Raw genomic sequence first — 26455 nt, 5'->3', positions numbered from 1 at the left:
TTGTTGTTGATTAATGATTGATCTGTGTGTGTGTGTGTGTGTGTGTGTGTGTGTGTGTGTGTGTGTGTGTGTATGTTTTGTTTTGTTTTTTGTGTCCTTATTCATTGTGGAAAAAGATGAAAAGCAATAAATATATTTAGTATATATATATAGTGTAGCTAGTTAGCAGGCTTTCATATCCTTTCTCATCTGCCCTGGGGGCGTGAATCTTACATAATCAGCCACTCATTATGTATTACCATTGTAATGATTGACACTCAGATTTTCATTGTGAAAATCTTCACTGTCAAAAGTGCTGCTGATGTGACCCCTGTTCTAACTTTACACTGAACTTTAATGAACTTGATCATCTCACCGACTATAAATGCTGATGTGCAAACCTTAAATGGCAGCCAAGAAACAAATACTGACTTCATCAGTGATGAAAAGTCTCCTGAAACATAAGGAGAAGAAGTGCTGATCTAAAAATACACAACTTATTAATGTGTCAGTGTATTATAATACACAAAGCTACTGGAGTAATTATTGAGGTAGTACAGGCTTACCATTAAAATAACTCAGGTCTAAAAGCCTGCTCAAGTGCACTAACCCAAGCAGCTGGTACTTTTCACCTCTGTGTATTGCGAACAGAGGCCGGGATGTGAAGTGGTGAAAGATACCAGATATACAAAAGAACATGTGATGTGTGAGCGAACAGCCGGGTAGTTCTGGGAGAAACACAGTGTGAAAGTTCTGCACTGACATTTGCTAAAGTTAAATATAGAGGTAACTGAAGCAGGGACAGAAAAACAAGGTGTTTTCAGAGTGAAAACAAACAACCATCCGAGTTTTCTTTCTCCAGGAACACCACCCACTTTTTGGCATGAACAACCTTTTAGCGCCGGGCTTGTGCAAGACAACTGTGCCTCATCAAAGTGACACATCTCTGATCCCCTGGCTGGTAAGATGGAGTCTAGACATTGTCAGAAGTCATAGATACAACTGGACTCAGTTACAGAGCCAAATATAACAGTGCCACTTCCCTCAGCCACTTCCATACACTGTACACAGTGTTTGTGGAAGGTTTGGTTCCTGAGACTCTTTCAGTGATTGTGTGTGTGGCTGTAGTTGGGCATCACCGGATGTGGTTGCATAGTTAATGGACGTGTTTGTACAGAAGCCTCAGAGCTGAACAGGGCTGACGTGTTTACTTTTGTTGCCAAATGGGCTTGTTTGAGTACACTATGAGTCAGTGCATCACATAGGTGTTACATACTTGATAAGTCAGATGTGCAGGTGTTGCCACAGCAAACTTTTGGAATATTATGTTCATTATTGTGTCCTTTTAGTGTCCAGATTACTATAATAAATATGTTTTCTTTGTGTAAAATTGTTGCTTACAGCTTGTCATACGAACTGTCCACATATCGCTTGCATGACATCAAGCACTTAAGGCTACTAAAACTGTACTAGTTTGTATTCTTCATGGTAGCGTTCATGTACACTCTAATCTGTTCCACCATTCCCATAGCTTTGTGATTTATACTTAGCAGGACTTTGACTCTACTCCCAAGGCGATCCTGTGGCTTTTGGGGGAGTTTTTACCATACAAGGAGAAGAGGAGTTTAGCTCGGTTTCCTGTGGGAGGGTTCTGATTTCTCTCACTTTGCATCTGATTCACTCTGTCTCTATTTCTCTCTCCCTTACGTCCTCTCTCTTTCTCCCTCTCTGTTCTCCTCTCCAGGTTCTGCCCTGAACCTCCTTTCTGCTCACTATACAACCTGAACAAGTCAAGAGTTTTAATAAAAGAAAATATCACCAAAACACTTCCAACATCAATATTTGCTACATGAACTTGTCAGAATTGTGTCTGAGCAATCTATTATCACAACATTGTGTGCAGCCAGCAGACCAAATAAGGCACACAGTCACCACTCTTTATCACTGCAGGACATGATGTAAGCTTGCGCTAACCCCAGGATTTTAAAGCTATCAAATTGCCACCACTTTCATAAACTTATGCCAAAAAAGGCTTTAGTTTCCCTCCCCTGCTAAAAAGAATTCTATTAGTCCGCCTACAGTGCTATCGGTCTTGACCTTTCAAAGAGAAGAGTAAATATTTGTGGATCTATGTATTTGCTGGCTTTCAATTTGGCAGATTTCCTCAGGGTGATCTGACTTCTGAAAAGCCAACAAAGTTACACACTCTATAACACACGGTTCTTTATAAACCTTTGGATGTGATATGAAGCAGAACCGGCCCTAACCTCACACCAAATGATCTCAGCCAATCTGACATGTAATGACTATCCTAAACTACACTACAGTCGGATAATTTTCTCAAAACATAAAACAACATTTAATCCTGAGGTTTACCCCTCAAACTCAAAGCAGAAAACACAGATTCTCAGCTTTGGTGGCAATTCACTCTTCCTGCAGTGTCCTCTGTGCCAAAACACAGCCATGAAAGTGTCTGTATAATGAATAACATCAAATGAGGGGATTCAGACTCCGAGTTCATCTTCAGATGTCACTTAAATGGCCTCTGTACACCTCACTGTTCTTTGAGTTTCCTTGTAATCTTTATTTTTAGCCCCGGGCAGCTGGCACAGAAGAGTTGAAAGCAAGCAGACAGGTCCATTAGTGCTGATGTCATAAGCACACACACAGACATATGCACCTCCCACTCGCTATGACAATTTCAAATTGACCACAAATAAAGAGTATGAAGTGAATACCATGCATAACCCTTTTTCCAAATATCTCATAGGTGCATAAAATCATATTCCTGGAAATCATCTCAAGTTGTATCCCCCAGTAAACAATGCTTAAATTGTGCACCTCACAATTGACACAAAACCGATCTAAATAAAGGTCTGTCAGACCAATAGTAATTAAGAGGATCTTAATTGCAGTAGACCTGCGGTTTATGTCTGTGTAGCTCGGCTGTAGCGCTCCAGCTGCCTGGTGTAGATCACATGCAGACAGCTCTTTCCCCAAATTTTCTTTGGCTGGATCATTTTCCATACAGCCCTTTTTCATTCAGCGGTAGAATGAAAACTATGTCCTTTTCTAACCAACTCTGGTATTAACATCAATTTGAACATTCCTAAGTAAGAACACAGGCATATAGATACGCAGCCCAAAGGGGGGGAAATGAACCTTCAGGAACTCATATTACTAATGTGAACAATGTCCTTTTGATGTCTGAGTTACGGGTCATTCTCCTTCTTCTTATCTACTATTCCTCTCCTGTCCAAAACAATAAGGCCATGATCCAAATAAGGAGATAGGCTGCATATTACCAACACATCTACACTTTGCACCCCCATAGAGCCCTCGAGAGGTGAAGTTTAGATTAGGGAGGGGGGCACAGTAACTTCTAGAGTAGCCAAGGCGGGGAGTGGCGGAAGGGGTAAACAGTGGGAAAGGGCTGTCACTAGAGACTGGGGCTGTCTCCAAACCTCCAGTCAAGTTTAAATCACAAAGAGCTCCACCGACTCTCAGTATGCATCCTCCTCTCCTCTCACTCTGAGCTCCCTCTGTCTCTCTCCTCCTCTCTGCATCTGCTGGTTGCTCTCCCCATCAACCTTGTGAGGCGTCTTCCTCTGAACATCTGCAACAGCTTTTGACCTAAAGAAATAAAACCTTTTTCCCCCCTGACTGAGACCCAACTGTCATCATGGAGGCCATCAAGAAGAAGATGCAGATGCTGAAGTTGGACAAGGAGAACGCCATCGACAGGGCAGAACAGGCTGAGTCCGACAAGAAGGCAGCGGAGGACAAATGCAAGCTGGTGAGACAAAGCTGTTTTAATGGGAACACGGGATAGATGTGATGGACTGACAGAGCAATGGTTGCTGTAGTATAACACTAATTTAGCTAAATTCAATATCATCATATATTGATAAGATATAAGATAAACGTTATTGATCCCAATTGTGTGTCACAGCAGCTAAAAGAAGTACAAGAAGAGATGCATAGTATAGATAAGTAAAACAAAATATTTGAGCATCTATACAATATACAAAATGAAGCACTGAAAAACAGAAATAAAAGGTACTAAATGCCTTAAACATCATGCAAAAATGCATCTAACAACTACAAACAACAACAAAAGGAGAGCTGCTGCAACAATAAAGTTAAAATGGTCCAAATTAAATAAGCAAATTGTAATCAAAAAGTAACAAAATAAGTTGTACATTTTCCATATCATGATATATATCAATATAAAAAAAATCTTAATAATGTTGTGATTTGATTTCAACCATATCGCACAGCTCTGTCCAGCGTGGATTAAAAAAATGTCTCTTTCTTCCACTGATGATCTCTTTTTGTGATTAATTTGCTATTCACACATTGGTGTTTTATTACAATGATAATTTAGTCTAAAACAAACACACAAATAAAGAAAGAAATGAATGAATGAATGAATAAATAAATACCAAATCACTTGTGCAGACTGCAGAGGGGCTCAGCATAAAATGTCAAGTATTTCCCAAAGCACCAAATGCTGAATTACAGAGAGCAGCTGATACTGAGCCCCTGGGCCTTGTCTTTCGGTGGGCAGGAGAAAGTGGAGGATGTCCACAGGGATGCACAAACATAATGGCAGAGAGACGACTGCTCAATATATCCACAGTGAACCAGAGGGATTACTTGAACCTACAAGAAGTGGTGCTACGGGAGTTAAAACAACCCATCTATAGCAGCTGTTGCTCTGACTCTTAAGCAGGAGACTATTGCATTACCCAGCATCCTTATCTGAATTTAAGTCAGCCATATCCAAGAAAACCTCACAAATTCCAAATATCTGCACATCCATATTTAGTGCTGCAGTGCGAGAGCCTTAGACAGCTTGATATTTTGAGGGCTAACTTAATGATAGCGTACTTGTACCACTTGATACAAGCAAAGTAGAATCTGGAGATGAAATTGGATATTTGAGGTTTCTAAATTGAGGCAATTATTGCACAGCGGGAGGTGGTGTCGTCATCATGGTGGTACGAAAGGAATGCTAGGAAGCAGGGAGTTGGAGGGGCACGGACAAAGCCAGGAGCTACACTAAAGCAAGTGGAAAGAATCCCCTCTCTGAGGACTAATGCTCTAATCACACCCTCAGAGAGCACAAGGATTGACAGTTGTCACTGGCACTGCACATATGGACCCCCGGCATGTCTTCCACATCAAGGAGCAGTCAGCATGAAATCCTAGAAGATTATGCAGGGCTCTTTAGTTTGTTTAGATGGCAGGGATACAAGCAGCGCAAAGGGATGCTTTCCTTGCTATTCTTGGCACGATGGGATGAACATCAGAGTGCAGTTAGGCTGACGGAAGGCCCTGAAAATACACAAAACTCATACTCAAAATCAACATACATCACAGTCAACAGACTCCAGCAGCAATTAAAATAACAGTTCACCCAAATTACAAAATCATTTTTTAAAAATTAGCAGAAATATGTCTTTTCAGAAACAATGTCCCAATTACTCTTGATAATCCACAGACTTCATCATTGAGGGTTTACATTGTAACTACTTTCTACCGAAGAAATAGTCTTGATGAAAACTTTTGACAGCAAGTTCTGTAGATTCACTTTTGGTCCAGAGTGAAATATTTAGATAACTATAAGATGAATTACCATGAAATCATGTTCAAACATTCATGCTTACCAGAGGATGAATCCTAATGGTTCTGGTGGCCCCCTGAGGTTTTCTCTAGTGCCACCATTAGATTGATATTTGTGTTTTTACGTGAAATGCCTCAACTATTGTCAATATGGATTGCCATGACATTTGGTAGGCTACAGGCATTCATGTCCTCCCAGAATGAATTGTAATAACTTTGGTGATCCTTGGACTTTTCATCTTGCACCATCATCAAGTCAAAATGTCAGTTTGTCCAGTACTTTGGTTTATGACCAAATACCTTTAAAACTGACATTCCCATCAGCCTCAGCTGTACTTGGTGTTTAGCGCTAATTAGCAAATGTTTGCATGCTAACACACGAAACTAAGATAATGAATGTGTTAAACATCATTCCTGCTAGAGCATGTTGAGAACATCCTTGTGGGTATGTTAGCAAGCTGATGTTAGCATTTAGCTCAAAGCACCGCTGTACCTAAAGTACAGCCTCGCAGAGCCACTGGCATGACTTTCAGTCTTGTTCTGAGACATCTATGTTACGTTGGTACTAGTCATACCCCCTACCAAGTCTACATACATGGTTTTCAATGCAATGATTTTTCCATGCAGTCTTTCTTTCATATTTACTTCGCAAGAGCAAAAACGTATCCATCCTAACTCTTTGTCATATTTGGCCTCTTTCAGATGGAGGATGAGCTGCTCGCTCTGCAGAAGAAACTGAAGGGAACAGAGGATGAGCTTGACAAGTACTCGGAGGCCCTGAAGGACGCGCAGGAGAAACTGGAGCTGTCGGAGAAGAAGGCCACAGATGTGAGTTAACCACAAAGACGCCATCTGAAACACATTATCCACATTACAGTGGAGCACCACAAGTTCTTAATTTCGGCCTCATGAAGTATTGATAACCGCTCTTTCAGATGGACTGAATATCACTCCATGATTGAAAAAAGATCAGTGATAGAGACACATTCAGGTTTTGAAAACTGAAGTTCTTTTCTATCAAAATGGGTTTAAGAAAAATCACTAAATTAAGAGCTTATTACACTCAGTCTGAGTGTTGCTTCTACTGCTTACACTCCCTAAAAAGGTTGTGTCTGGACTCGCCTTGATAGTTTACTGTAGTTTGGTTGCTTCTAGAATGATGAAACACAGCAGTAGAGGGATTAAAACACTGACATTCAGTACATATATTAACTCAAAACTATTTTGAAAGTTATTCGTCTAGTTGTAGTCATGGAAACTCAGGGCACAATCTTTAAAAGTCCCGTGGTTTGTATGATTTGAACAAAACAAAGGAATGAAAGATGGCAGTCAAAAGGACATTCATGCCAAAGGTTTGCCATGAGATTGAATTTGAAAAACCCTTTTACAGCACATATTTCAGAAATATAATTACCCTAAACTCCTACTTTCAATCTGCTACCCAGCACCTACTGATCAACCACAATGTGCAAAAGGCAATTAACAACCCTGAAATGCACCCTGAGATGACTAACTAACCCAGATAGTGTTGAGAACCACAGAGTTATTGGTGTCTTAGTGAGGTTTGTAACAGAGCTGTTTCTCAAGTACAGACAAAACTTGGCCGGCCTGTAGCCGACCAGGAATCCCAGGAATGCAGCTTAAGCAAACAGAGAACCCCATACTGCAGTGTCTAATGAAATCAATGCTCTGGCCTTTTTTAGGGCGGAGATATTAAACTCTGCTCTGTCTGGCCTTACAGTACATATCTTATCTGAATGACCATTCACCTTTGAAGAGCTTCTATCTCATTTATAGTAATATCTCAGTTACCTGAAAAACACAAGATCTGGTTACATGTCATCTTTTCATCTAAAGCAAAAGCAAAAAACAAACAAACATGGAGACAGACAGAAAGTTTACTTATATGACACCAGAAATACTTTTCTGATGTGGTTTCACCAGTGACGCATGATGATTCTCTTCTTTCACCGTCTGGTTTTCAAATGTTTAGGAAGTTTTATTATCTATGAGTAACAAGACCATGTTTTGTTGCACACATGTATAATTACAAGAGCTATAATTACTACATATTTTTACAAGTAACACTTGAAATGATGGAGGAACTGGAAAATTATATGATAGTACAAAATGGAAACCATATTTTGGTGTTTCATAAACTCTAATTTTTTAAAAATGAACCAAAACACTGACACACTGGCATTTGGCTTATTACTAATTACAATTATTTCCATTATCGATAAATTTGCTGATTATGTTCTTGATCAATTATTATCTGGATTAATCCTTTGGTCCATAAAATGTCAGAAAATAATTCACAAATCACAACCACAGTTTCCTATAGGCCAACATGATGTCTTTTGTCTGACCAACAGACCAAAACCCAAAGATATTCCGTTTACTATTACATATGATTTTTATGGTAATGCTTCAGTTGTAATAACTACACTAAAATTGAATTGAACATATAGCATTAAATGAAAGTACTCTCCACAGTGTATGTCTAAAACTACCAGTGAATGCAGGTGAGATAAGACCCCAAAGGTTAAAGGTCAGATAGCAAATGATTTCTGCCTCAGATGACCTGCCAGATGCCCACAGATGTGCTTTTTGCGGTCCTCCACTGCTTCTTCCTCTAATGTCTTTCATACCGCTCATGAGGAATGCATATAACACATACAATGTGATACAAGGACAGAAAGAGAAACTAAATCCCGGCTTTGCCCTGAAAAGTGAGGAGGGGGGAGGAGGCAGAAGGGGGCGCTGAAGGAATGTGTCGCCACCCGATGGCTGCGGGTCATGTCTGCAACCAAATCAATTTACATTCCAGGCCGCTTCAGGTCAACAACCCCAGTTGAAGTGGATTTTACCCCCCCCCCCCCCCTCTAGAAGTAAACCTTTGATTTCTATTCAGTTTACAACTTCCCTTTCTCTCTGTCCTTCACACACTTTTACTGCTCTTCTCTTTTCCTCCCCACTCACCCATATCCAATCATATGTCATGATTCACGTTAGATATGATTCATATGTCTGAATCAGATGAGGTAAACTGTACTCTTCCTCTCCTGATCTCAGCCCTCCTCCTTCTAATCAGAGCAGAAAAATGCAGCCTAAGCAACACCTTTCACTTGCCTTATAAGTCCACAATAGAAAATCCAGACTCTCTCTCACACACAAACTGACTTTACACACCTCTTTTGTGGAGGAAAAAAACATCAGTGCCTTCCCCTCCTAAATCCTGTGATGTCATCTGAGACCAGGCTTCTTCACACGATTGGAGGATCTCGCCATAAATTTCCTGAAAACTCCCAACCCTTTTTTTTTTTCCCATCCCAACACTGCACGTCCCTGACTTCCTGCCCGAGGAAAAAAGGTTTTCCTCGGAGTCCGCAACTTTTTGACGCAAAGCAACTCATTAAGGACACCGCCAGTCAATCTAGACTGCTACATCTTGGAGGCTCCTTCTTTGCTTTTGAGAAAACAAAGTAATCGAGATTATGGAGGTGGTGAAGAAGAAAATCCAAAGCCTCCAGCTACAAGTTGATGAGGCAGAAGATCGTGCACTGGCAGTACAAAGGGAGTTGGACACTGAACGGGAACTGCGCGAAAAAGTGAGATAACTTATCATTTATCCAGCTTCAGTCGCATTTTTCTTATTTACCTTTAATGCTCACATACCTGTTGAGCATCTTTACTTAAGATTGGAAAGTGTACACGCAAACTGTCAGCGTTGGACTGCAGGTAGCGAAAATGATTCTCTCATAACGCTATTGTAAGAATTTAAAACTTTACCTGCGAATCCCAATAATATATTTGTTATTTTTATTTTTACTGTCTCAATATGGTCGTTTTACAGCCTTATGGGAAGTTGGGACATCGTTGTAGCGACATTCCTTCGCAGACTTTTGTTCGGCTGCGTTATCTAACTGAAACCCGCCCTATATCTCCTCAAACACACAGAAATGCAACGAGCGCCCTCAGTACTGCATTAACTGTCCGCGTGGTTGTTTAAATATTAAGAGGTGGCAGGCTCACAACGTTTTAAAAGCTTGGACTTTTTCCAATTTACGTTAAACATACTTGGAAAATGGCCTGTTCCTGTTTTGTCGAGCATCCAGTAGTCTTTGTTCTGCTCGCCCTTTGAGCTTTTTGACTGCATTTGGCACATATCTGAAATTAGGAGCTGTAATCCTTCCTCCTCCTCAGCCTCCACACAGGAAGACGACAACATGGTTATCTGTGATATCAGTCTCACAGGAAACAGGCAGAGAAGAAGCAATCTGTTGTCCCCTAAACACACATTACATTACAAACGTCAGGCCAGCTGTACCACTTCAGACATGACAGGGTTAAAACTGTCACTCTGCTACATCAGCAGTATCTGGTCAAGCTGCAAAGTCCAGAATTCATCATGGCTGTTGACAGTGAAACTGATTACACTTAAGAAATTGTTGGAAAGGAGGAAAAAAGAAAACAGCAATATATGCATGCCCAGAGAGTATTACTATGGAATCCAGAGAATAAATAGGCAGAATTAAATAACTATTGATAAACAGCTCATAATATTCAAACCATTTGACATTTGATAACATCTAACCCTATCTGCTGTATTAATGAGAGCTTACACTGAAAACAAAGAGCCAAACACTTAAAATCAATGATTTTTATATAGCCGGTTTCCATTGTGCAGCCTTGGCCATCCTAACCAGTATCCTTCCTCTTGTGGCAGCGGCATGTTTCCTGGCTGACCTCTGACCTCTCTCTCTTCCTCTCTGTGTTGCTATAGGCGGAGGGCGATGTGGCATCTTTGAACCGCAGGATCCAGCTGGTGGAGGAGGAGTTGGACCGCGCTCAGGAGAGACTGGCCACAGCCCTGCAGAAACTGGAGGAGGCTGAGAAGGCTGCAGACGAGAGTGAAAGGTGAGAATCAACACGGACCTCAGTCATAATGTATTAACCAGAAATTGTAGACGTGCCATCAGCTACAAGACTGAAAAATGATCATCTTGTGGCTTTGAGATAATGTGAGTTATTGTCCATGTACAACTCGACCCTTGATCTTAAAGCCGGTTCTATCGTTTAGAGACATTGTTGTCACCATGTAGGTGTTAACCACCCTGAATTTGCAATGAGAAAAGGGAACATAGTTTACTTTCAACAGCTGTTTCATCCATCTTTGTATTCAGAGACTCTCTCTCAGGCTAGAATTTCCCATGTTTTGATTGGCTGGTAGCAGAGAAGTAGAGCCTCATAGGATTAGGCCGGACACATTTTAGTTGAATTAAGTGTTGTAGGAAATATAAAATAAGATAAAATGAGATCAGGAGGGAAATTAGGTGTTTATTAGGCGAAATTAGGTATTAGCTGCACAAGAAATTGACCAGATAAAGATATGAAAAAGATAAAGTGAGAGCAAAGGAAATAAGGAAGTTAAACTATAAATCAAAATTAAACTAAAGTGATATACAGATACAGTAGTGGATCGTACAGGATATTTATTCCACAAGATAACATTTTAAAAGTGACAACAAACATCACATAATCATCTGGATAATGAAGCAATACTGTAAGATTATGTAATGACAATGATGAGTTATAAATGTTGTTGTTGTTTTTTTCTGTTATTTGTCAGTTTGGTCCAGTTACAATAATACCTATGTGCTCATTTGTAGCTTTCATGGCGAGCATGCCAGCAAAAAGTTCAAAAACAGTCCTAATGTTGGCACTGAAAATATGTATAGTCATAAGCAGTCATAATTAAATCACTGAAATGAAAATGTCACCTGACACAAGTGGCCGGGATGCCTTACTGCTTCAGTAATGTCAAGAAATCTGTCTTGTCTTTGTGGTCTTGTTGAACTAAAAGCTGTCTGTCCTTCTGGTCATCAGAGGCATGAAGGTGATCGAGAACAGAGCCATGAAAGATGAGGAGAAGATGGAGATCCAGGAGATGCAGCTCAAAGAAGCCAAACACATCGCTGAGGAGGCGGACCGCAAATACGAGGAGGTGCGGGCACGGAGATCGCATTTCAGCCGACTTTCAGTTTTTGGATGAAACCGATGCCATGTCTGTTTTTGCCCAATGGTGATTTTATGTCTTTGTAATGTCAGGTTGCCCGTAAACTGGTCATCCTCGAGGGAGAGCTGGAGAGAGCAGAGGAGAGGGCAGAGATTGCAGAGCTGTAAGCACAAACACATTCAAGAAGTTATATGCATGCTTGCAGGCATTGGTCAGTTGATAACAGGTCAACGTTAAACATATTTAGGAAATTAAATTTAATGTATTTTTCTACTCATACAGAAAGTGTGGTGACCTGGAAGAAGAGCTGAAGAACGTCACCAACAACCTCAAGTCGCTAGAGGCCCAGTCTGATAAGGTAAGTGGTGTTAATCTATTCTGGGGATTTGATCAAGTGAAGGAAGTGTTACCCATTTAATTACCTGCCTAAATGTCCCTACTCTGTCCAGAATGAGCTTCAAAACTATAAAACTCTGATCTAACCTTCTTAAAAAGAGACAAATATCATGTAACTTGTGTATCAATACAGGTTACAACATAGATATTGAGCATGCAAAGGTGGAATAACATTAAAAACATTAAACATTAACAACATAAAAACATTGTGATATTTATTGTTTTGGCAATTAAATTATTTTCTTTCATCTATTTCTCTGTCTCTATAGTACTCTGAGAAAGAGGACAAATATGAGGAGGAGATTAAAGTCCTGAATGACAGACTTAAGGAGGTGAGTTCATGTCCCCTCAAGCTATATTCTCTGAATCATGCAGAGGCTGCGGCTTCATAATCTAATATGTTTATTGTATTTTCAAAGGCGGAAACTCGTGCAGAATTTGCAGAAAGGACAGTGGCTAAGCTGGAAAAGACCATAGATGACTTAGAAGGTACACTTCATTTTAATCCTTCTTTTCAATCCTACAGTGATCTACACTGTTTCTTTACTTTGTTCTTTGTTTATCATTCTTAATTTTCTTATTCTTAATCTTTGATCTGATTTCTCTCTTTTCCCTCCATGGTCTGCACAATTCTGCATTTTCCTCTGAATCTCCTCCACCTGCCACCTCCGCTCTCTCTCTCTCTGCCCTTTGACCTGCAGACGAACTATACACTCAGAAGCTGAAATACAAGGCTATCAGTGAGGAGCTGGATCATGCCCTCAATGATATGAACACCTTGTAAACCTTGCATTTAGCTTACACTGTTTTCACTTTTGTCTCTTCTTGCATGATTGGAAGCACTTTGTCTCATCTTCTCTCCCTTTGCTCTCACTGCTCCTGACTCCTTTGGCATTAAACTAAAGCTCAATAAAGATATTTTTCTCTTTTACCCTGTCTTCTGTCATTTCAGTTAAGCCTGCTTTTCACCACCCTGCAGCTGTAACAGTCTATAGTTTCCATATTTATTGGCCATTGGCCACTATGAAAAGGCCACACTTATAGGTTTATATATTGTACACAGTGTGTTTCTTTTGCTGTCTGCTCGGAAATTAACCATATTTTTTTAGCTTACCCATTGCACTCATGTGATCAATTAATTGGTCCACTGACATAGCCACTGCATTTTATATCTGCTGCTACTTTTTATTGCAGAGGGCCTATCGCACGCAAAAGAGGAAAACATAGGAATGCACCAAGTCCTGGACCAAACACTGCAGGAGCTGAATAGCTTGTAGAATGCCAAGAAGAACGAACAATAAAAAAACAAAGCATTTGTTTTGTAAAAGATATTTTCTACATGCCATCCATTCTCTGTAATTTCACTCTTATTCCTGGTTGTTAAAACACATGTACCCCTTTTTATATATTTATGGTTCTTTTGTTTCTTTTCCCCCTTTTTTAAAAATGGTCTTGGGTCCAAATGATATTCAGTTCCGGTGCTGGAAATTGTATTGTAGACCAAACTCTGAGCACAAATAAAACTGATGATGATAAAGTGAGTTTTATGTGTTATGTTGACCGTGTGTGTCCTCAGCGTAACTACAGTTCTTCATATGTGTTTGTCTCCTTCAGGCAATTTCAACACATAGCCATAAACTGTAAGAGCAGAAAGAGCTCACCCTTCAATTTACATGTGCTAACATGCACAGTGTTTTCTATGTTCTCTGCTAAGACATTGAACTCCCCAAACACAAAACTAGAGATGTTGTTTAGCTGCTGGCTTTCTGGTCCCACATCAGTAAGTAGTGTACTGAAATCTGAGGACTGATTTGTTTATCCAGTTCAGATATATACAAGTGACAATTCAATGTCAATATTAACCACAGCAATCAAAAGACATGCCACTACATGTGTTTAAGATTATGTTGTCCTCAAAAAGTAGAAAGTTAGCCATCAGTTAAAACTTTTTGTGGACTATTGGCGTAAGTTAGCTAAATTAAAAATTATTATGATGATCAACATTCATCAATTTTTTTTGTTTGTTGATTCTGTTTCACACAGAAGCGCCATACTCAATCAAAGAAGGGAATCAAAGAGTGATAAACCAAAGTAACTAAGTAATAGCTAAACCATCTCCATGACAACTGAGCAACTCCATCTGCTGAAGAAGGCTGTGTGATGTGGTTGAAAGCTCAGAAAACAACAATTAAACTGTTTTTGTTTTTTTTTTGTCAAAAAGACGAAATCCTGACACCAACAACAACTCCATTTAAAAAGGCAGTACCACAGTGTAAAGTCCTGTGTTCAAATCTTTATTCAGTAAAAGTTTTATCAGGAAAATATACACAAATGATCTGAAGTAGAAGTACTCATGATGCAAAATGACTCCTTTCAGAGCGTTATTGTAAGTACTATATCATTGGATTAGCACTGTGTATGCATTATCATGTAAGCATCATATTTTAAGATTTTAACATAGTAACTGACTATAACTGTATAATAAATGTAGTGGAGTACAATGTACAATATATACCTATGAAAAGTACAAGTGTAAAGAAGAATAAAGGACAATATAAGTACAAGTACTTAAGTAGACTGGGTCACTTGAGTAAATGTAGTTTCTTCCAACACTGCAGAGTACAGTTAGTACAGTGAGTAAACGCCCACTGGTCCCAGTCACATATAAACAGCTGGTGAATTCCGAGCCAGAAGGGGGCGTCATTTCTGTACATTCACATCACTGCTTCGCCGGGCGGGATTTCCGCAATAATATCAAGTATGGCGAAGACATACGACTATTTGTTTAAATTACTGTTAATCGGCGACTCTGGTGTCGGGAAGACCTGTGTTCTGTTCAGGTTTTCAGAAGACGCCTTCAACTCGACGTTTATCTCAACAATAGGTACGGTTTTGGCGATGTAAACTGTGTCTTTCTGTCTGTTTACAATACGCCAATGGGCTGTCTCCTAGGCTCGGTCTACTTGCTGGAATGCTGGCTATGCTACGTTGACGGCAGGAAGTAGTTTCTTTGTCATTAATGAAGAATCTGTTATTCGGTCAGATGTCATTAATATACGTAACTCGTTATTAAGATATGGGAAGGGGGGCATACTTGCCCGTGTGTTAAGCTCGAGGCTAACGTATAAGTAGAAATGCTAGTGTTGTATTTGAAACTCATGCCGGGTAGCTCTCCTGCTAGCTAACGGTAGTGGTTAGCCAAATAGCTCTAACGTTAGCCAGTAGGACCCGTTTACATCCTGGTGACACACCGGAAAGCCTGATCTGTAGCAGGCTATAGCTAATTAATTTAAGCAGTATAAAAGCTGTTGTTCTTTTAAGCACATATTACTGCCGTAACTATACGTCGTGTCGCCTTTTAGTCACAGTCAATAAGTGTCAGCCAATGTTTGATACGTTATACTAAGCTAGCAAGCTAACGTTATGATTGACATGCATGATCCTTCTTTATCCCTCCAGGCATTGATTTCAAGATTAGGACAATAGAGCTTGACGGCAAGAAGATAAAGTTACAAATATGGTAAGTTTTATCTTAATTCCTTTTATGCGAGACATATGACATCATGGCGGTGTTTTATTTGTGTTTGCTGAACGTTAGGTTAAGTAACATTGTGGATGGCACACACTTCACTGAAGGCAAGGTTTCTTACAGATGTAGGGTGCCCCCAGATCCTTAACGCTCATGACATATGAGCTCTCTGCCTTTTTTAAAAGTCGTTTAATTGTTTTAAAATTGAATGTGCAATGTTAGCAGACTTGGGTTCACTCTTGTGTCTGTATTTCCTGTCTTCCTATAAAATTCATCAGTCTAATGCCTACAGCTACATTGACTCCTAGTATATCAAAGCTTCATACCTCCCTGCTGTACAAGCCTGTTGTAAAAAGTCCATGTAAGATAAACCAACTTCCTTAATACATACCTGTCATACTTAACTGCAGTGAGAAATTTATTTATCCAAATATTGATCTAAAGGCATTTCGTATTTATTCTTAAACTTTGTGATATATGACACTTTTAAAAGTCGCAATCCTCGTGCTTTTCAGGGATACGGCTGGTCAGGAGCGCTTCCGAACAATCACAACAGCATACTACAGAGGAGCAATGGTGGGTATCTTCATGTGCTGCCAGACAAATGTAACATAAATCCACTCTCCTGGGAAGCCACAGCTCTTGAGCTCTGTAAATCTATTTACTGTTCTTTACAGGGCATCATGCTTGTCTACGACATCACCAACGAGAAGTCTTTTGAAAATATCAAGAACTGGATAAGGAACATAGAGGAGGTATTTACTGGCCCAAATAAATTCTCCTTTATGTGCTTACTTCCTATTAAAATATCCAAATGGAACCATGTAGCATGTGGTTTTTATTAAATTCCCTTTCTCTTGATCCAGCATGCATCATCTGATGTTGAAAAGATGGTCCTTGGCAACAAGTGTGATATCAACGACAAGCGGCAGGTGTCCAAAGACAGGGGGGAGAAGGTGAGAAGTTTGGTTAAAATAATATGTTGTCATTGGGTTATACTTGATAACAAAGAATAACACTGGTGCACTATTCTACTGTTATAACATGGGAAAAAATGTGTCCACAGACTTGGTAAAAATGTACGTTGATGTAATTTTTTTTTCTTTCAGCTTGCGTTAGAGTTTGGAATAAAGTTCATGGAGACTAGTGCAAAGGCCAACATCAATGTGGAAAATGTAAGTAGCCATTTTTCCTTGCATTATGATATGCTTAAAAGATCATATATCATCATCGTGTATTTGTTCTGCTTCACAGGCATTTCTGACACTTGCTAGAGACATCAAATCAAAAATGGACACAAAATTGGTAAGAGGAACTCTTTTGATAATACAACTTTAGTATTTTGCATTCTGAGAAATTGATAAATGTAATAATTACTTTCCGGCAGCTCTTAAATATTTCATTGTTTTAAACATGTTCTACATTACAGAGCGGTGACCTGTTTATTTGTCACATTTTCAGGAGGGCAACACGCCACAGGGGAGCAGTCATGGAGTCAAGATCTCAGAGCCTCAGAAAAAGACCAGCTTCTTCCGCTGTAGCCTACTCTGAGGACCAAGGCCTTCGACACTGGCTGCCAGCTGGCTGGACATAAATGGACTGTGCTCGCTCTTAGCACTTCCTTCCCCTTTCTGTCCTACCAGTCCACACAAACCATTATATTCCCAGTAAGAGGAAGACTTCCCCTCCTCTCTTCCTTTTCTGAAAGCTTCCAGTGGTGCATCTCTTTCATTTTAAGGAGATCTGTTGTCTTGACTGGTCGAGGACTCAACAAGGAGTATTGTCCAGATGTTCCTTATCACACAAAAGACAGGCTCTTACTTCTGCTGTTAGTCTCTTTGTACTACGCACTCATATTTCACACAGCCAGTAGCACAACCGAGGAAGAGAGATCATTAAAGTAATGTCAAGGTTTTGGGATTGCAAATACAAATTTGATATTTAGATCTATTTTTATTAGTGCTCTTTCCCTTTTTATGTTTATAAATGTCAATCAGAGACTGAAAGGCTTGAACTGTAGTGAAACAGAGTTGCACATGCTTTCATTTTCATTTCAGCAGTTGAGATTCTATCATGTCAAGCAAAAGGCAGTCAAGGATCAGAGAGGAATTGGATTGAAAGGTTTTCCATTTTAGTTCTGCTCTTTGGTTTGCATGTAGTCCTTGACAATCATTTGATCTGACTAAAAATACGTGTTTCATCTTGCCCCGATGGTTACACATTGTCTCCAACTCTTTTCAACCTTTTTGCAATAGCTTTCAGGTGCTGGAAGGCAATTTGGCAACACACAACCTAAAAATACAATCCAGATTTCTGCTGTCAAATTATCAGCAGAACATGGGTGAGGTTTCTGCTCAGGCTTTCTCTGGTGTAGTAACCTGCAATGTACATGGAAAACGTTTGATTACATTGTGGTGTGGAAGTGAAAATGTGCTAACACTGCATTGTTACCCATTTACCCAAGTACATTATTTAGGAAAATATCAAGATGTGCATGCTGTATAATTGAAATAATCCGCGATTAAGTACATTGTAATAAGATTGGGGCTGCATTTAACAATTATCTTTTTATTGATTATTCTGCCACTTAGTTTCTTGATTAATGTATTAATTGTTTGGCCTTTTAAAACATCAGAAAATGGGTAAAATGTGATTTTAAAGTTTCCAAAAGGTCAAGGTGATGTCTTCAAATGTCTCATTTTGTTCAATCAAGCAGTCCAAAACCCAAAAACATTCAGTTTACTGTCCCATATGACAGAGAAAAGCTGCATCTTTTTGCTTGAGAATTTACTAAAAACAATCCATTTATTTATCAAAATAGTTGGCAGTTTATTTTCTCTTAGTTGACTAATTGTTTCAGCTCTAAATAAGATTACTTTAAAGTGTTGCCTTTTTTTATTTGACGTGAAGGTTTTGTTGCAGCTCTGATTCACAGTTAAGCTAAATGATGTCTCTGGTTATCTGATCAGCAATTAAAATCCCTCTTGACGTTTTCGCACTGTAAGCCCCTTCTCCTCCTGCTATCCACGCAGCTCTCCTTGCACTTTACCAGTAACTCGTGTTTTGTGTGTAGTCTGTGCCAAGTGATAGTTTTGCAATACAACAATACAATTACTTAGATAAAAAACGTTTTGATCTATTGAGCCTTGGTAGTATAATGGGTATCGTTCCTAAATTTTACAGCACCTGCTTATAAATGACTTGATCTCCTTTTGCTATTTCACTGCTAGTGATCCACTGTCCTGGTATTAGTTCACTGAAAAACATAGCCCTAACATACTTAAACAGCTATATATATATATATTTATAAAAAGGAAAAAGAATTTGCAAGCCTCTGTTTTATGCTACTGCCCTGCCAAATTGTAGTTTAAAAGTGACGTTTGTTTTCTTGGCTTATTACATGAACACTGGCTTGACCTAAGCTGAAAGGTGGTCCCATTAGTATTATTGTTCTTATGTGTTTGTGTCTGATTGTGGCCCATGTTTTTAGTTTGACAGCTAGGTGGTACCACAGGCACAGTATACATTATAGGTGACCACCTGAACTCAAATTTTAATCAGTATTTTTATTAAGAACGTGAGCCACGGTGAACTAGACTTGTGCGATCCAAATATGTACCCACTATTTAACATTGATGTTGAGTCTCGATCTGTTTCCATTGTTCCTCATGGGTCCTTCCTACATTCGTTACTAGTCTGAAAATCAAACTCCTGTATGCACAATATCGAGGGAGGATTTGCTTTTGCTTGCCTGCACCTTTTTTCGTTTTTTTAATAACAAATAATTTGGGACCTCATGACTACCACGGCCATTTGTCTTAACCGCTAATACTCAGTTCTGTCATAGGTGAGCTATGCATTGTGAATCTTGGACCTGTGCATATTTGTGTAATGTTATTTTCAGACATACGTGTAGACCTGTACAGTTGAATGTATGGGCTGTTGTCATTTTTGTTTTGTGTCATTCACTGAGCCTAAAAACAGCACATGCTCTGTTTGTAGAAATGGCATTGCTACATAGATGCGAGTGAAAGTTAGCATGATGGGAGATGAAGTAGGAAGAGTCTGGAGGTTGAAATGTGGAGGTGGTGCTGTTGTCTCATGCAAGTGATACTGTAGCTTTAAGTCATAAACAGAAGCATAGGGAGCAGACTTTTGTGTGACACGAGTTGTATCATTTTCAGCTGAAATGATACTCCCTCTTTTGACTTTTGTTTTTAAATCATATCCTTTTCTTAAGACTCCTATCACATGTCATAATATACTGTACATCCCTTTTTACTGCCATATTTTCATTCCATCGATTGTGAAGTACACAGGGAGAATAATACAACATGTTTTGGGAGGGAAAAAAAGTGAGAAAAAAAAACATTGTAAATATCACATTGAAACAAAAGAGATCTACTTAAATTGTACTGTACTTTCTAAAACCCATATGAAAATGTATCTACAATTTGTAGATATGTGTACTTTTGATTTAATAAAACAAGATAATAAAACGTCACATTCGCTGTCTTTATTGGCTGTCTGTCAGAGGAAACTTCACTGTCAGTTGACCCCATGCTCCCACAATGGAGCTTGACTGCTTTCATGACAAATGGCTTCTCCTTTTATTGACCTGCTTTGACCCACTGGAATATTCTGGCATGTGTTTTCTTTTATAGTCTGGTGTAACTGAACCCCTTTAGATACAAAACACAAATCTACTGTTGATGGTCATGACTAATGAGCCTTGTCTTGATGGATTGGTTGATGTCACCACATGATGATAGACATGCAGTCCCACCATGACTGGTGTTATTTCTGCATTTGCAATAATAAAAGAAAGATCGGATGTATGTTAGAGCAAGTCCGACAAATCCAAGCTGTTTATGGTGACGCTGCCATTAAAGATAAGACAATTCATGGTTACTCAGTATTTACTCTGGACTCTCTTTTTAGTTACAGTTTTTTTTTTTTTTTTACAAAATAAAACCCAAAAAGCAAAAATCAGGGCATTCACAAGATGAGATAGTTGGTTTTTGGTTGAGATGTCAGGATCCTCCCACTTTCCAGACATTCTGCAGTATTAAAAGTCTGTCCTTAGGTGCTATTCAAATTAAGAAATGCACATGATCGCTTCACTTCTTTATATCCTTATGTGGAAGGTGCTGTGAACACAAATTACAATAGCTCTGGTTTGATTTCCTCATTAGAAGTCAGGGTTGAAAACAAATGTAAGTAGGTAAATGCACATTAGATTACAATCATTGATGCAAAAAAATATAGAATAAATGTGTACTGTGTACCCTTCATTATATCTGGCCTACCTGAGGAAGTCTGGAGCTCGAACAATCATGTGCTGGAAGTCGTCCAGTGACAGACGTCCGTCGTTGTCCAGGTCAGCCTCGTCTATCACCTTCTCGCACACCATCCTCACCTCGTCTTCTGTCAGCTCGTTGCGGGTCAGTTTGTTCAGCGTCTTCTCCAGATCTGACTTGCAGATGAAGTCGTCATTGTTGAAATCTTGCAGAAAATGGAAAAGAAGGCGAAATCTATAGGTGAGATGATTAATCGATAAGGGGAGCAGCCATTTTGATAATCAATTAATTATTCAAGTAATTTTTCAAGAAGAAAATACCTGAAATGAATTGCTTCCTGCATCTCACGTGGTTTTCTTTGGGGTTTTTTATATGAAACAAAACATCTTTGGGATTTGGACTAATGTGATATCAAGCTATTTGAATATGTCTACTTAGGCATCTTTTCACCAGTTTGACATTTTATGGTACAAACAATTTAATAAACAGATGAATCCATTATGATAAGATAATTGTTACTTGCAGCCGTAGACTGCATATATTCTGCATTAATAATTCCCAATGTGGGTAACATATGGATACCTATTTTTGCTGCTGATATTTTGTGACATTAATCAGAGTATTCAAATTGAACTTTTTCCCAAATAAAATTGCATGAACTCTGCAAACTGCAATGTTAGTATCACGTTAAACCAATATATCAAAGTATACTTAAGGCATTGATTAAACATATATGTTAAGCGTTACATATTCACCCAACACAGTCAGAGAGCTTTTACAGTATATCACCTTCCTTGGTTTTTTTCTCCTCTATTGGTCGGAATAATGAATGAAATGTTTCCTTGACCCATGACCACGGTGATGTGTATGTAACTTCTTCATCTGTCAGCGTTTGTTAATTAGGGGGGACCCTAGTGCTGAGCACAAACTGGGCTCTGACAAGCTCTTTGCCTCTATAATGGGCTGGTTAATCATTTATTCATTCCATGCACCATCCGTCATGCTTACAGCTCCGAAGCCCTTCACCGCGCTCCCTTTTCATAAGCTTGTAACCATATTAAAAATAAAAAGATGTTTCATCCACTGTTATTAAACTTACTTCAGAAGAAAGTTCATAGTTAAGATTTTAGGGTTTGAATGATTTCATTGCACAAAAATGGGGCCTTTTTTGGTATCGGAGTGCTTCTTTACACTAACCATAATCTTTTGTTTGGGGTCCTGAAGGCCCTTAACATTGTTTTATCACTACGATACTTTGTGACTATTTCATTTTATGAGATTTACTTGTAAACATACAAAAACCTACAGAAAAGTATATGTTGTTTCTGTTTGACACCATCTGGTTAAGAGTTGTAAGACATAACTGTTTGTTGGAAAGAGGTCTAATCGACCTCAAACACAAGTAAAGTCACTATGTAGGATGACATACTGTTCATTTCTTTGTCTGTGAATGACAAACAAAAGGCATACATATTTGTTCATGCATATATCATATATCGAATATGAGATGTTTCCTTATTTGGTGTAATATCATTACTTTACACTCATTTCTGTATTTTGTTACCTTCATCAAATGTTCAAGCTCAGTTTGTGGCAAAGGGAGGGGTTACCACTTCAGTACTTTTCTACATATTCGGTTTTAATACAAATATCAGAAGAAAAGCAAGAAGAAAAAAATTCAATTATTATTTTTTACATATACAGCAGTGGGCTCTGTGGGACCCCAAACAATAAGGAAACAACAAAACACAATGAAAATCGGAACTGCTTGACGTGATTTTATAACTGTACCACTTCTTCAGATATTTTACCATATATTTTGAAAGCGTAGTAAGCCTTGAGGTCACGAGGAGCCATCTCACTCAGGACTGAAAACATGTCCAAGAAGTCGTCCAGTGTCATGTTTCCCTCTCCGTCCTCAGAGAAAACCTCAGCGATCCTCTGACGAAATGGGTTGTCCTGGACAGGGGGGGGGACACCAGTTCTTCTGTTACAGTATGGAAAAACTTCTGTAAACAACTCAGTGCAGTCAGTCACACAGAACTATGAACCGGTGCTTGTTGGATTTGATGGCTTTCCTTCCTGTGCTCTGAGATTCTGTGTTTTTGTTCGGTTTATATCTCATGTCTGATTTTTGTTTTTCTAATGAGAATTCAAATAAGCTATGACATTGTCGCAATTTGGCCTAAAGTGTAATCTTCACAACTCTCCCTTTCTCCGGACATGTCAGTGACCAGCGTGTTAACACACCTGTTTACCTTGCTGTCATTGTGTAAAGAGGCATATAATTGACCCATTTCCAACAAGTGTGCCCTGAGGGACTCACCAGCATTCTTCAAGTTTAAAAGAGTCGGGTAACATATAACCTTCCAAAGAATTCTGTCGATTAGTTGGCCATTAATTATGGATTGAGAACACAGGGAGAGAGAACGGGTCTGCAGGGTGTGTGTGGACCAGTGGGTCTACCTTCAGCTCTGGCATGCTGCCAATCAGCTCATATGGTAACTTCACATCTGGGTGGTTGGTGTAGTCAAGGGGAACGAGCTGCGGTGCCAAATCCCGATAGCGGTCGAACAGTCTAGGAAAGGTTTAAAAAATTTACTTTCAATATTAAATTACAAGATATCTTCTATGTTATGTAGTTGTGTATTTTAGAGGGGCAACTGGCATTTAAGAAATGTCATTTTAAAACTCTGACTATTCAGCTGGAGGCTATTTTTCTCTGTTGTTGTCAACACTAAAAACACTGAAAAATGAATTTCAGTGCAGTAAAGTTCTGAAAGCAAGATTTTAAGTACCATGTGATCTCAATGGTAGCCTGCCCCATAGTAGGACAGGTCTCCTGATACTGTAGTTTAGAGTTACAGTGTAGTATTGTGCAGAACAAAATAACAGCTGTGTCAGCTGCTTTACACCAGCAATGACTCCAATATATTAGAATTTAGTACATTTTGGTATCAGTAAAATAATCTGCTCACCTGAGAATTTCCTTCCGTGTGAAATATGTACAGTCCTGCAAATACAATCAGTTAGTTATTGCAAAATACATTAGGATTCAGCTATTCTCATACAGTCTGGTGCTATATTACTTGTTTTATACAGTGATGGAAGAAGTATTCAGATTTTTAGTTAAGTAATAGTAGCAATACCACACTATAAATACACTCTAGTACATGTAAAAGTCATGAAATTATAAGTATCAAAAATAATAGTACTCGTTACTCATAATAACCAATATCAGTGTTATCTTGTTATATTAATGGTTTATAGTTATTGACGCATTAACATGTAAGCATGTAGTTTAGTTTAGTAAATACTTTATTTACTTTTTGGGAGTTTCTATGACAATGCTTCATGCATTTTAAGTAAATTTTTTTTTTATGTAAGATCTTAATCTAAAAAGTAACTAGTCACTACAGCTATGACATAAATGCAGTGAGGTAAATTTCCCTCTGAAAAGTAGTTGAGTAGAGGTATAAAGTAGCATAAAGTATAAGTACCTCAAATTATTATTATCGCTAACGCATCCTCTCACTAACGTTGGACCACAAATTGCCTCTGAAGTATTTTCTGAACAGCAAGGTTGGAGGTTGTGACAAACAAAATATGAAATCAGCAAATACCATCGGGAAAGCTTTCACTACCCTGAAGGGGCTCCCCACATGACCCTGCATCTTCTTCTATTTGTTAATAAGAAGTATAATAAGTACAAATAATAATCTGACAAGTGTATCAACCTTGTTTACAGATGCCGGTAGCTAGTACTGATAAGAGGAGCACCGTTAGAGTGAGTGGGGCTAATCGGCTCATTCAGAAAGAAACAGGATTGACACCAACCTGATAGGCATCTAGCTGCTGTGCTGTAAAGATGGTCTGTTTATTCCCCATGTCTGAGCGCGCAAACACCAAGCTTCAGGTCCATCGCTGCTCCAACATCAAGTGCTGTTTTAGGGTGTGTGGATATGTCAGATATGAAATACTGGGACAAAAGGAAGCCAGAGCCAAAGAGGAGATCAGGTGTCGTGCAGCCACAGGGCCCTTTGGTCCCCATTATAATGGCAGCATTTCATCGTTTTCTCCATTGTGAATAGCAGCCCCTTTGACAATGAACAAGGGCTGTCGTCCAACATCATGCCAAGTGGTATCAACCCCCTTTAGTGCCACTCTATGGCCAACGCCTCGGTCACCGCTCAGGTTACACTCTTTAGAGACAGGGTTTTGTAGTGGGCAAATAGACTTTTTGATGGGAGACAAGTTTTGTTTCAGCTGAGAACTCGATTATTGGGTCACCAGATACTTTCAACTCTCTTCGTGCCTCTAATGATACTTCAAAATGAAACCAGGGTATCTGCAGAATGTTCTTAAAAAGTGTTAAATTCAGTCCCCTAAAAAAAAGGCCTTAGAGGGTATTAAAAAGTTTTAAATGTAATCCACAAAAGTCTTAAATATTTCTCTTACCTACTGTAGTTAGTTTTAAAATGTTTTGTGTCTGACTGCAGGCTGTCAGGGGACGTTACACACCTACAAACTAAAAGGGGGATAGTTTCGATTGTGGATTGTGTGCACAGGAGGCTGTTCAATCCTGTTTCTGTGGCGTTTCAGTCAAAACCATCAGACTTATAGAAAACACTGTCACTACTGCTCGCTACAGTAGCTATTGGAAGCTCATTGTCTCATAATGGGCAAGTTTAGCAAAAATTTAAGTGTCAATTAAATAGTTGATATCACCCTCCACATTCTCAGTCAAACCTACCGAAATGTTTGATCCAGTGATCCATTTTCTGAATTGTCCCATCCTGTTTGTTGAAAGGGACAGATTATTGGAAACATCCTCAATATAATACAAAACAGCAACACCACCACCAACTACAGCCTGAAACTTATAAGCTTCAGGTGGGACTCATTGGTATTGGGTTGCATTAAATTGGTAAATCAGCACATTAGTTAAATGACGAAACCACTGCACAGTATGTTCATGTATGCTCAAGTACAGTGTGTAAGAGTGTGTTAAACACTTTTCCTTGAATTGGCATCAACCTAAAACATGGAGTTACACTCATGCGTTGCAACTTCTTTTCATTTCAGGCATGCCATCTGTGGACAGGTAGGCTTGTGCGAAAATGGGGCTCCGGGCTCTTTGCTATTACACAATGACTATCCTCGTGGCTGTGTTCGGTGGCATCATCCTGGTTGTTCTTATCCAGCCTGGGAAATTATCCAGGAACACCCCAGCGCCCCCTGGTGGTGAAATTGAGGTTGTGCAGACTGTGGATGCTTTTCTGGATCTGATCATGTGTCCACCAAAAAGGTTTAATCTACTCAATCAGGTGTCCACATTCAGGCTAAGCTAACCTCTACTCTGATTTTTTTGCTTTGCAGAAACCTGTTTCCCTCAATTCTGGTGGGTGCTTGTTTCAGAAGGGAGAGATCTGCAGTGGTCATTGTTTCTTTTTTGTCTTCATTATGGTACAACAATAATGATTTTCTTCTATGTTTTATTCAGTCTACAACTGTTTATTCCAAAAGTCTTGGTGTCGTCAATAGATTTTGAGATTGAGGGTTGATATTGTTTGATATGGGCTGGTTACATTTCGTCTAAATCAA

At 39.2% G+C, this 26455-nt stretch overlaps 3 protein-coding genes across 9 annotated transcripts; 2 read left to right on the top strand and 1 right to left on the bottom strand.

Annotated features, from left to right (window-relative positions):
* The first annotated feature begins 3503 nt into the window (after positions 1 to 3503).
* tpm4b (tropomyosin 4b) lies at positions 3504 to 13559 on the top strand. Of its 6 annotated transcripts, none has more exons than XM_070919271.1 (9): positions 3504 to 3775; positions 6310 to 6435; positions 10394 to 10527; positions 11497 to 11614; positions 11719 to 11789; positions 11909 to 11984; positions 12292 to 12354; positions 12442 to 12511; positions 12724 to 12910. In XM_070919271.1, the coding sequence occupies exons 1-9, from the start codon at positions 3662 to 3664 to the stop codon at positions 12804 to 12806; spliced, it is 855 nt and encodes a 284-aa protein (XP_070775372.1). In that variant the 5' UTR covers positions 3504 to 3661; the 3' UTR covers positions 12807 to 12910. The 6 variants fall into 6 exon arrangements, with proteins under 6 accessions (XP_070775372.1, XP_070775371.1, XP_070775374.1 ...); XM_070919270.1 differs by lacking the exon at positions 12724 to 12910 and adding an exon at positions 13217 to 13559 and having other exon boundaries at positions 3513 to 3775; XM_070919273.1 differs by lacking the exons at positions 3504 to 3775; positions 6310 to 6435 and adding an exon at positions 8933 to 9218 and having other exon boundaries at positions 12724 to 12901.
* Positions 13560 to 14779: 1220 nt separating this feature from the next.
* Positions 14780 to 20055, top strand: LOC139296007 (ras-related protein Rab-8A-like). The gene is made up of 8 exons (XM_070918257.1): positions 14780 to 14906; positions 15482 to 15542; positions 16067 to 16127; positions 16229 to 16306; positions 16418 to 16507; positions 16661 to 16726; positions 16806 to 16856; positions 17013 to 20055. The coding sequence occupies exons 1-8, from the start codon at positions 14783 to 14785 to the stop codon at positions 17100 to 17102; spliced, it is 621 nt and encodes a 206-aa protein (XP_070774358.1). The 5' UTR covers positions 14780 to 14782; the 3' UTR covers positions 17103 to 20055.
* Positions 20056 to 20679: 624 nt separating this feature from the next.
* Positions 20680 to 24739, bottom strand: cib3 (calcium and integrin binding family member 3). Of its 2 annotated transcripts, XM_070919443.1 has the most exons (6): positions 24689 to 24739; positions 23830 to 23864; positions 23318 to 23429; positions 22663 to 22810; positions 20861 to 21056; positions 20680 to 20701 (listed from the first exon to the last, which is right to left on the bottom strand). In XM_070919443.1, the coding sequence occupies exons 1-6, from the start codon at positions 24737 to 24739 to the stop codon at positions 20680 to 20682; spliced, it is 564 nt and encodes a 187-aa protein (XP_070775544.1). The 2 variants fall into 2 exon arrangements, with proteins under 2 accessions (XP_070775544.1, XP_070775545.1); XM_070919444.1 differs by lacking the exons at positions 23318 to 23429; positions 23830 to 23864.
* Between the last annotated feature and the right edge of the window lie 1716 nt (positions 24740 to 26455).

This window comes from Enoplosus armatus, chromosome 14, assembly GCF_043641665.1.
Source record: "Enoplosus armatus isolate fEnoArm2 chromosome 14, fEnoArm2.hap1, whole genome shotgun sequence".
Taxonomy (NCBI): Eukaryota; Metazoa; Chordata; class Actinopteri; order Centrarchiformes; family Enoplosidae; genus Enoplosus; species Enoplosus armatus.
The sequence above is the reverse complement of the archived record's forward strand: the minus strand, read 5'-3'. Positions and strand labels throughout refer to the sequence as shown.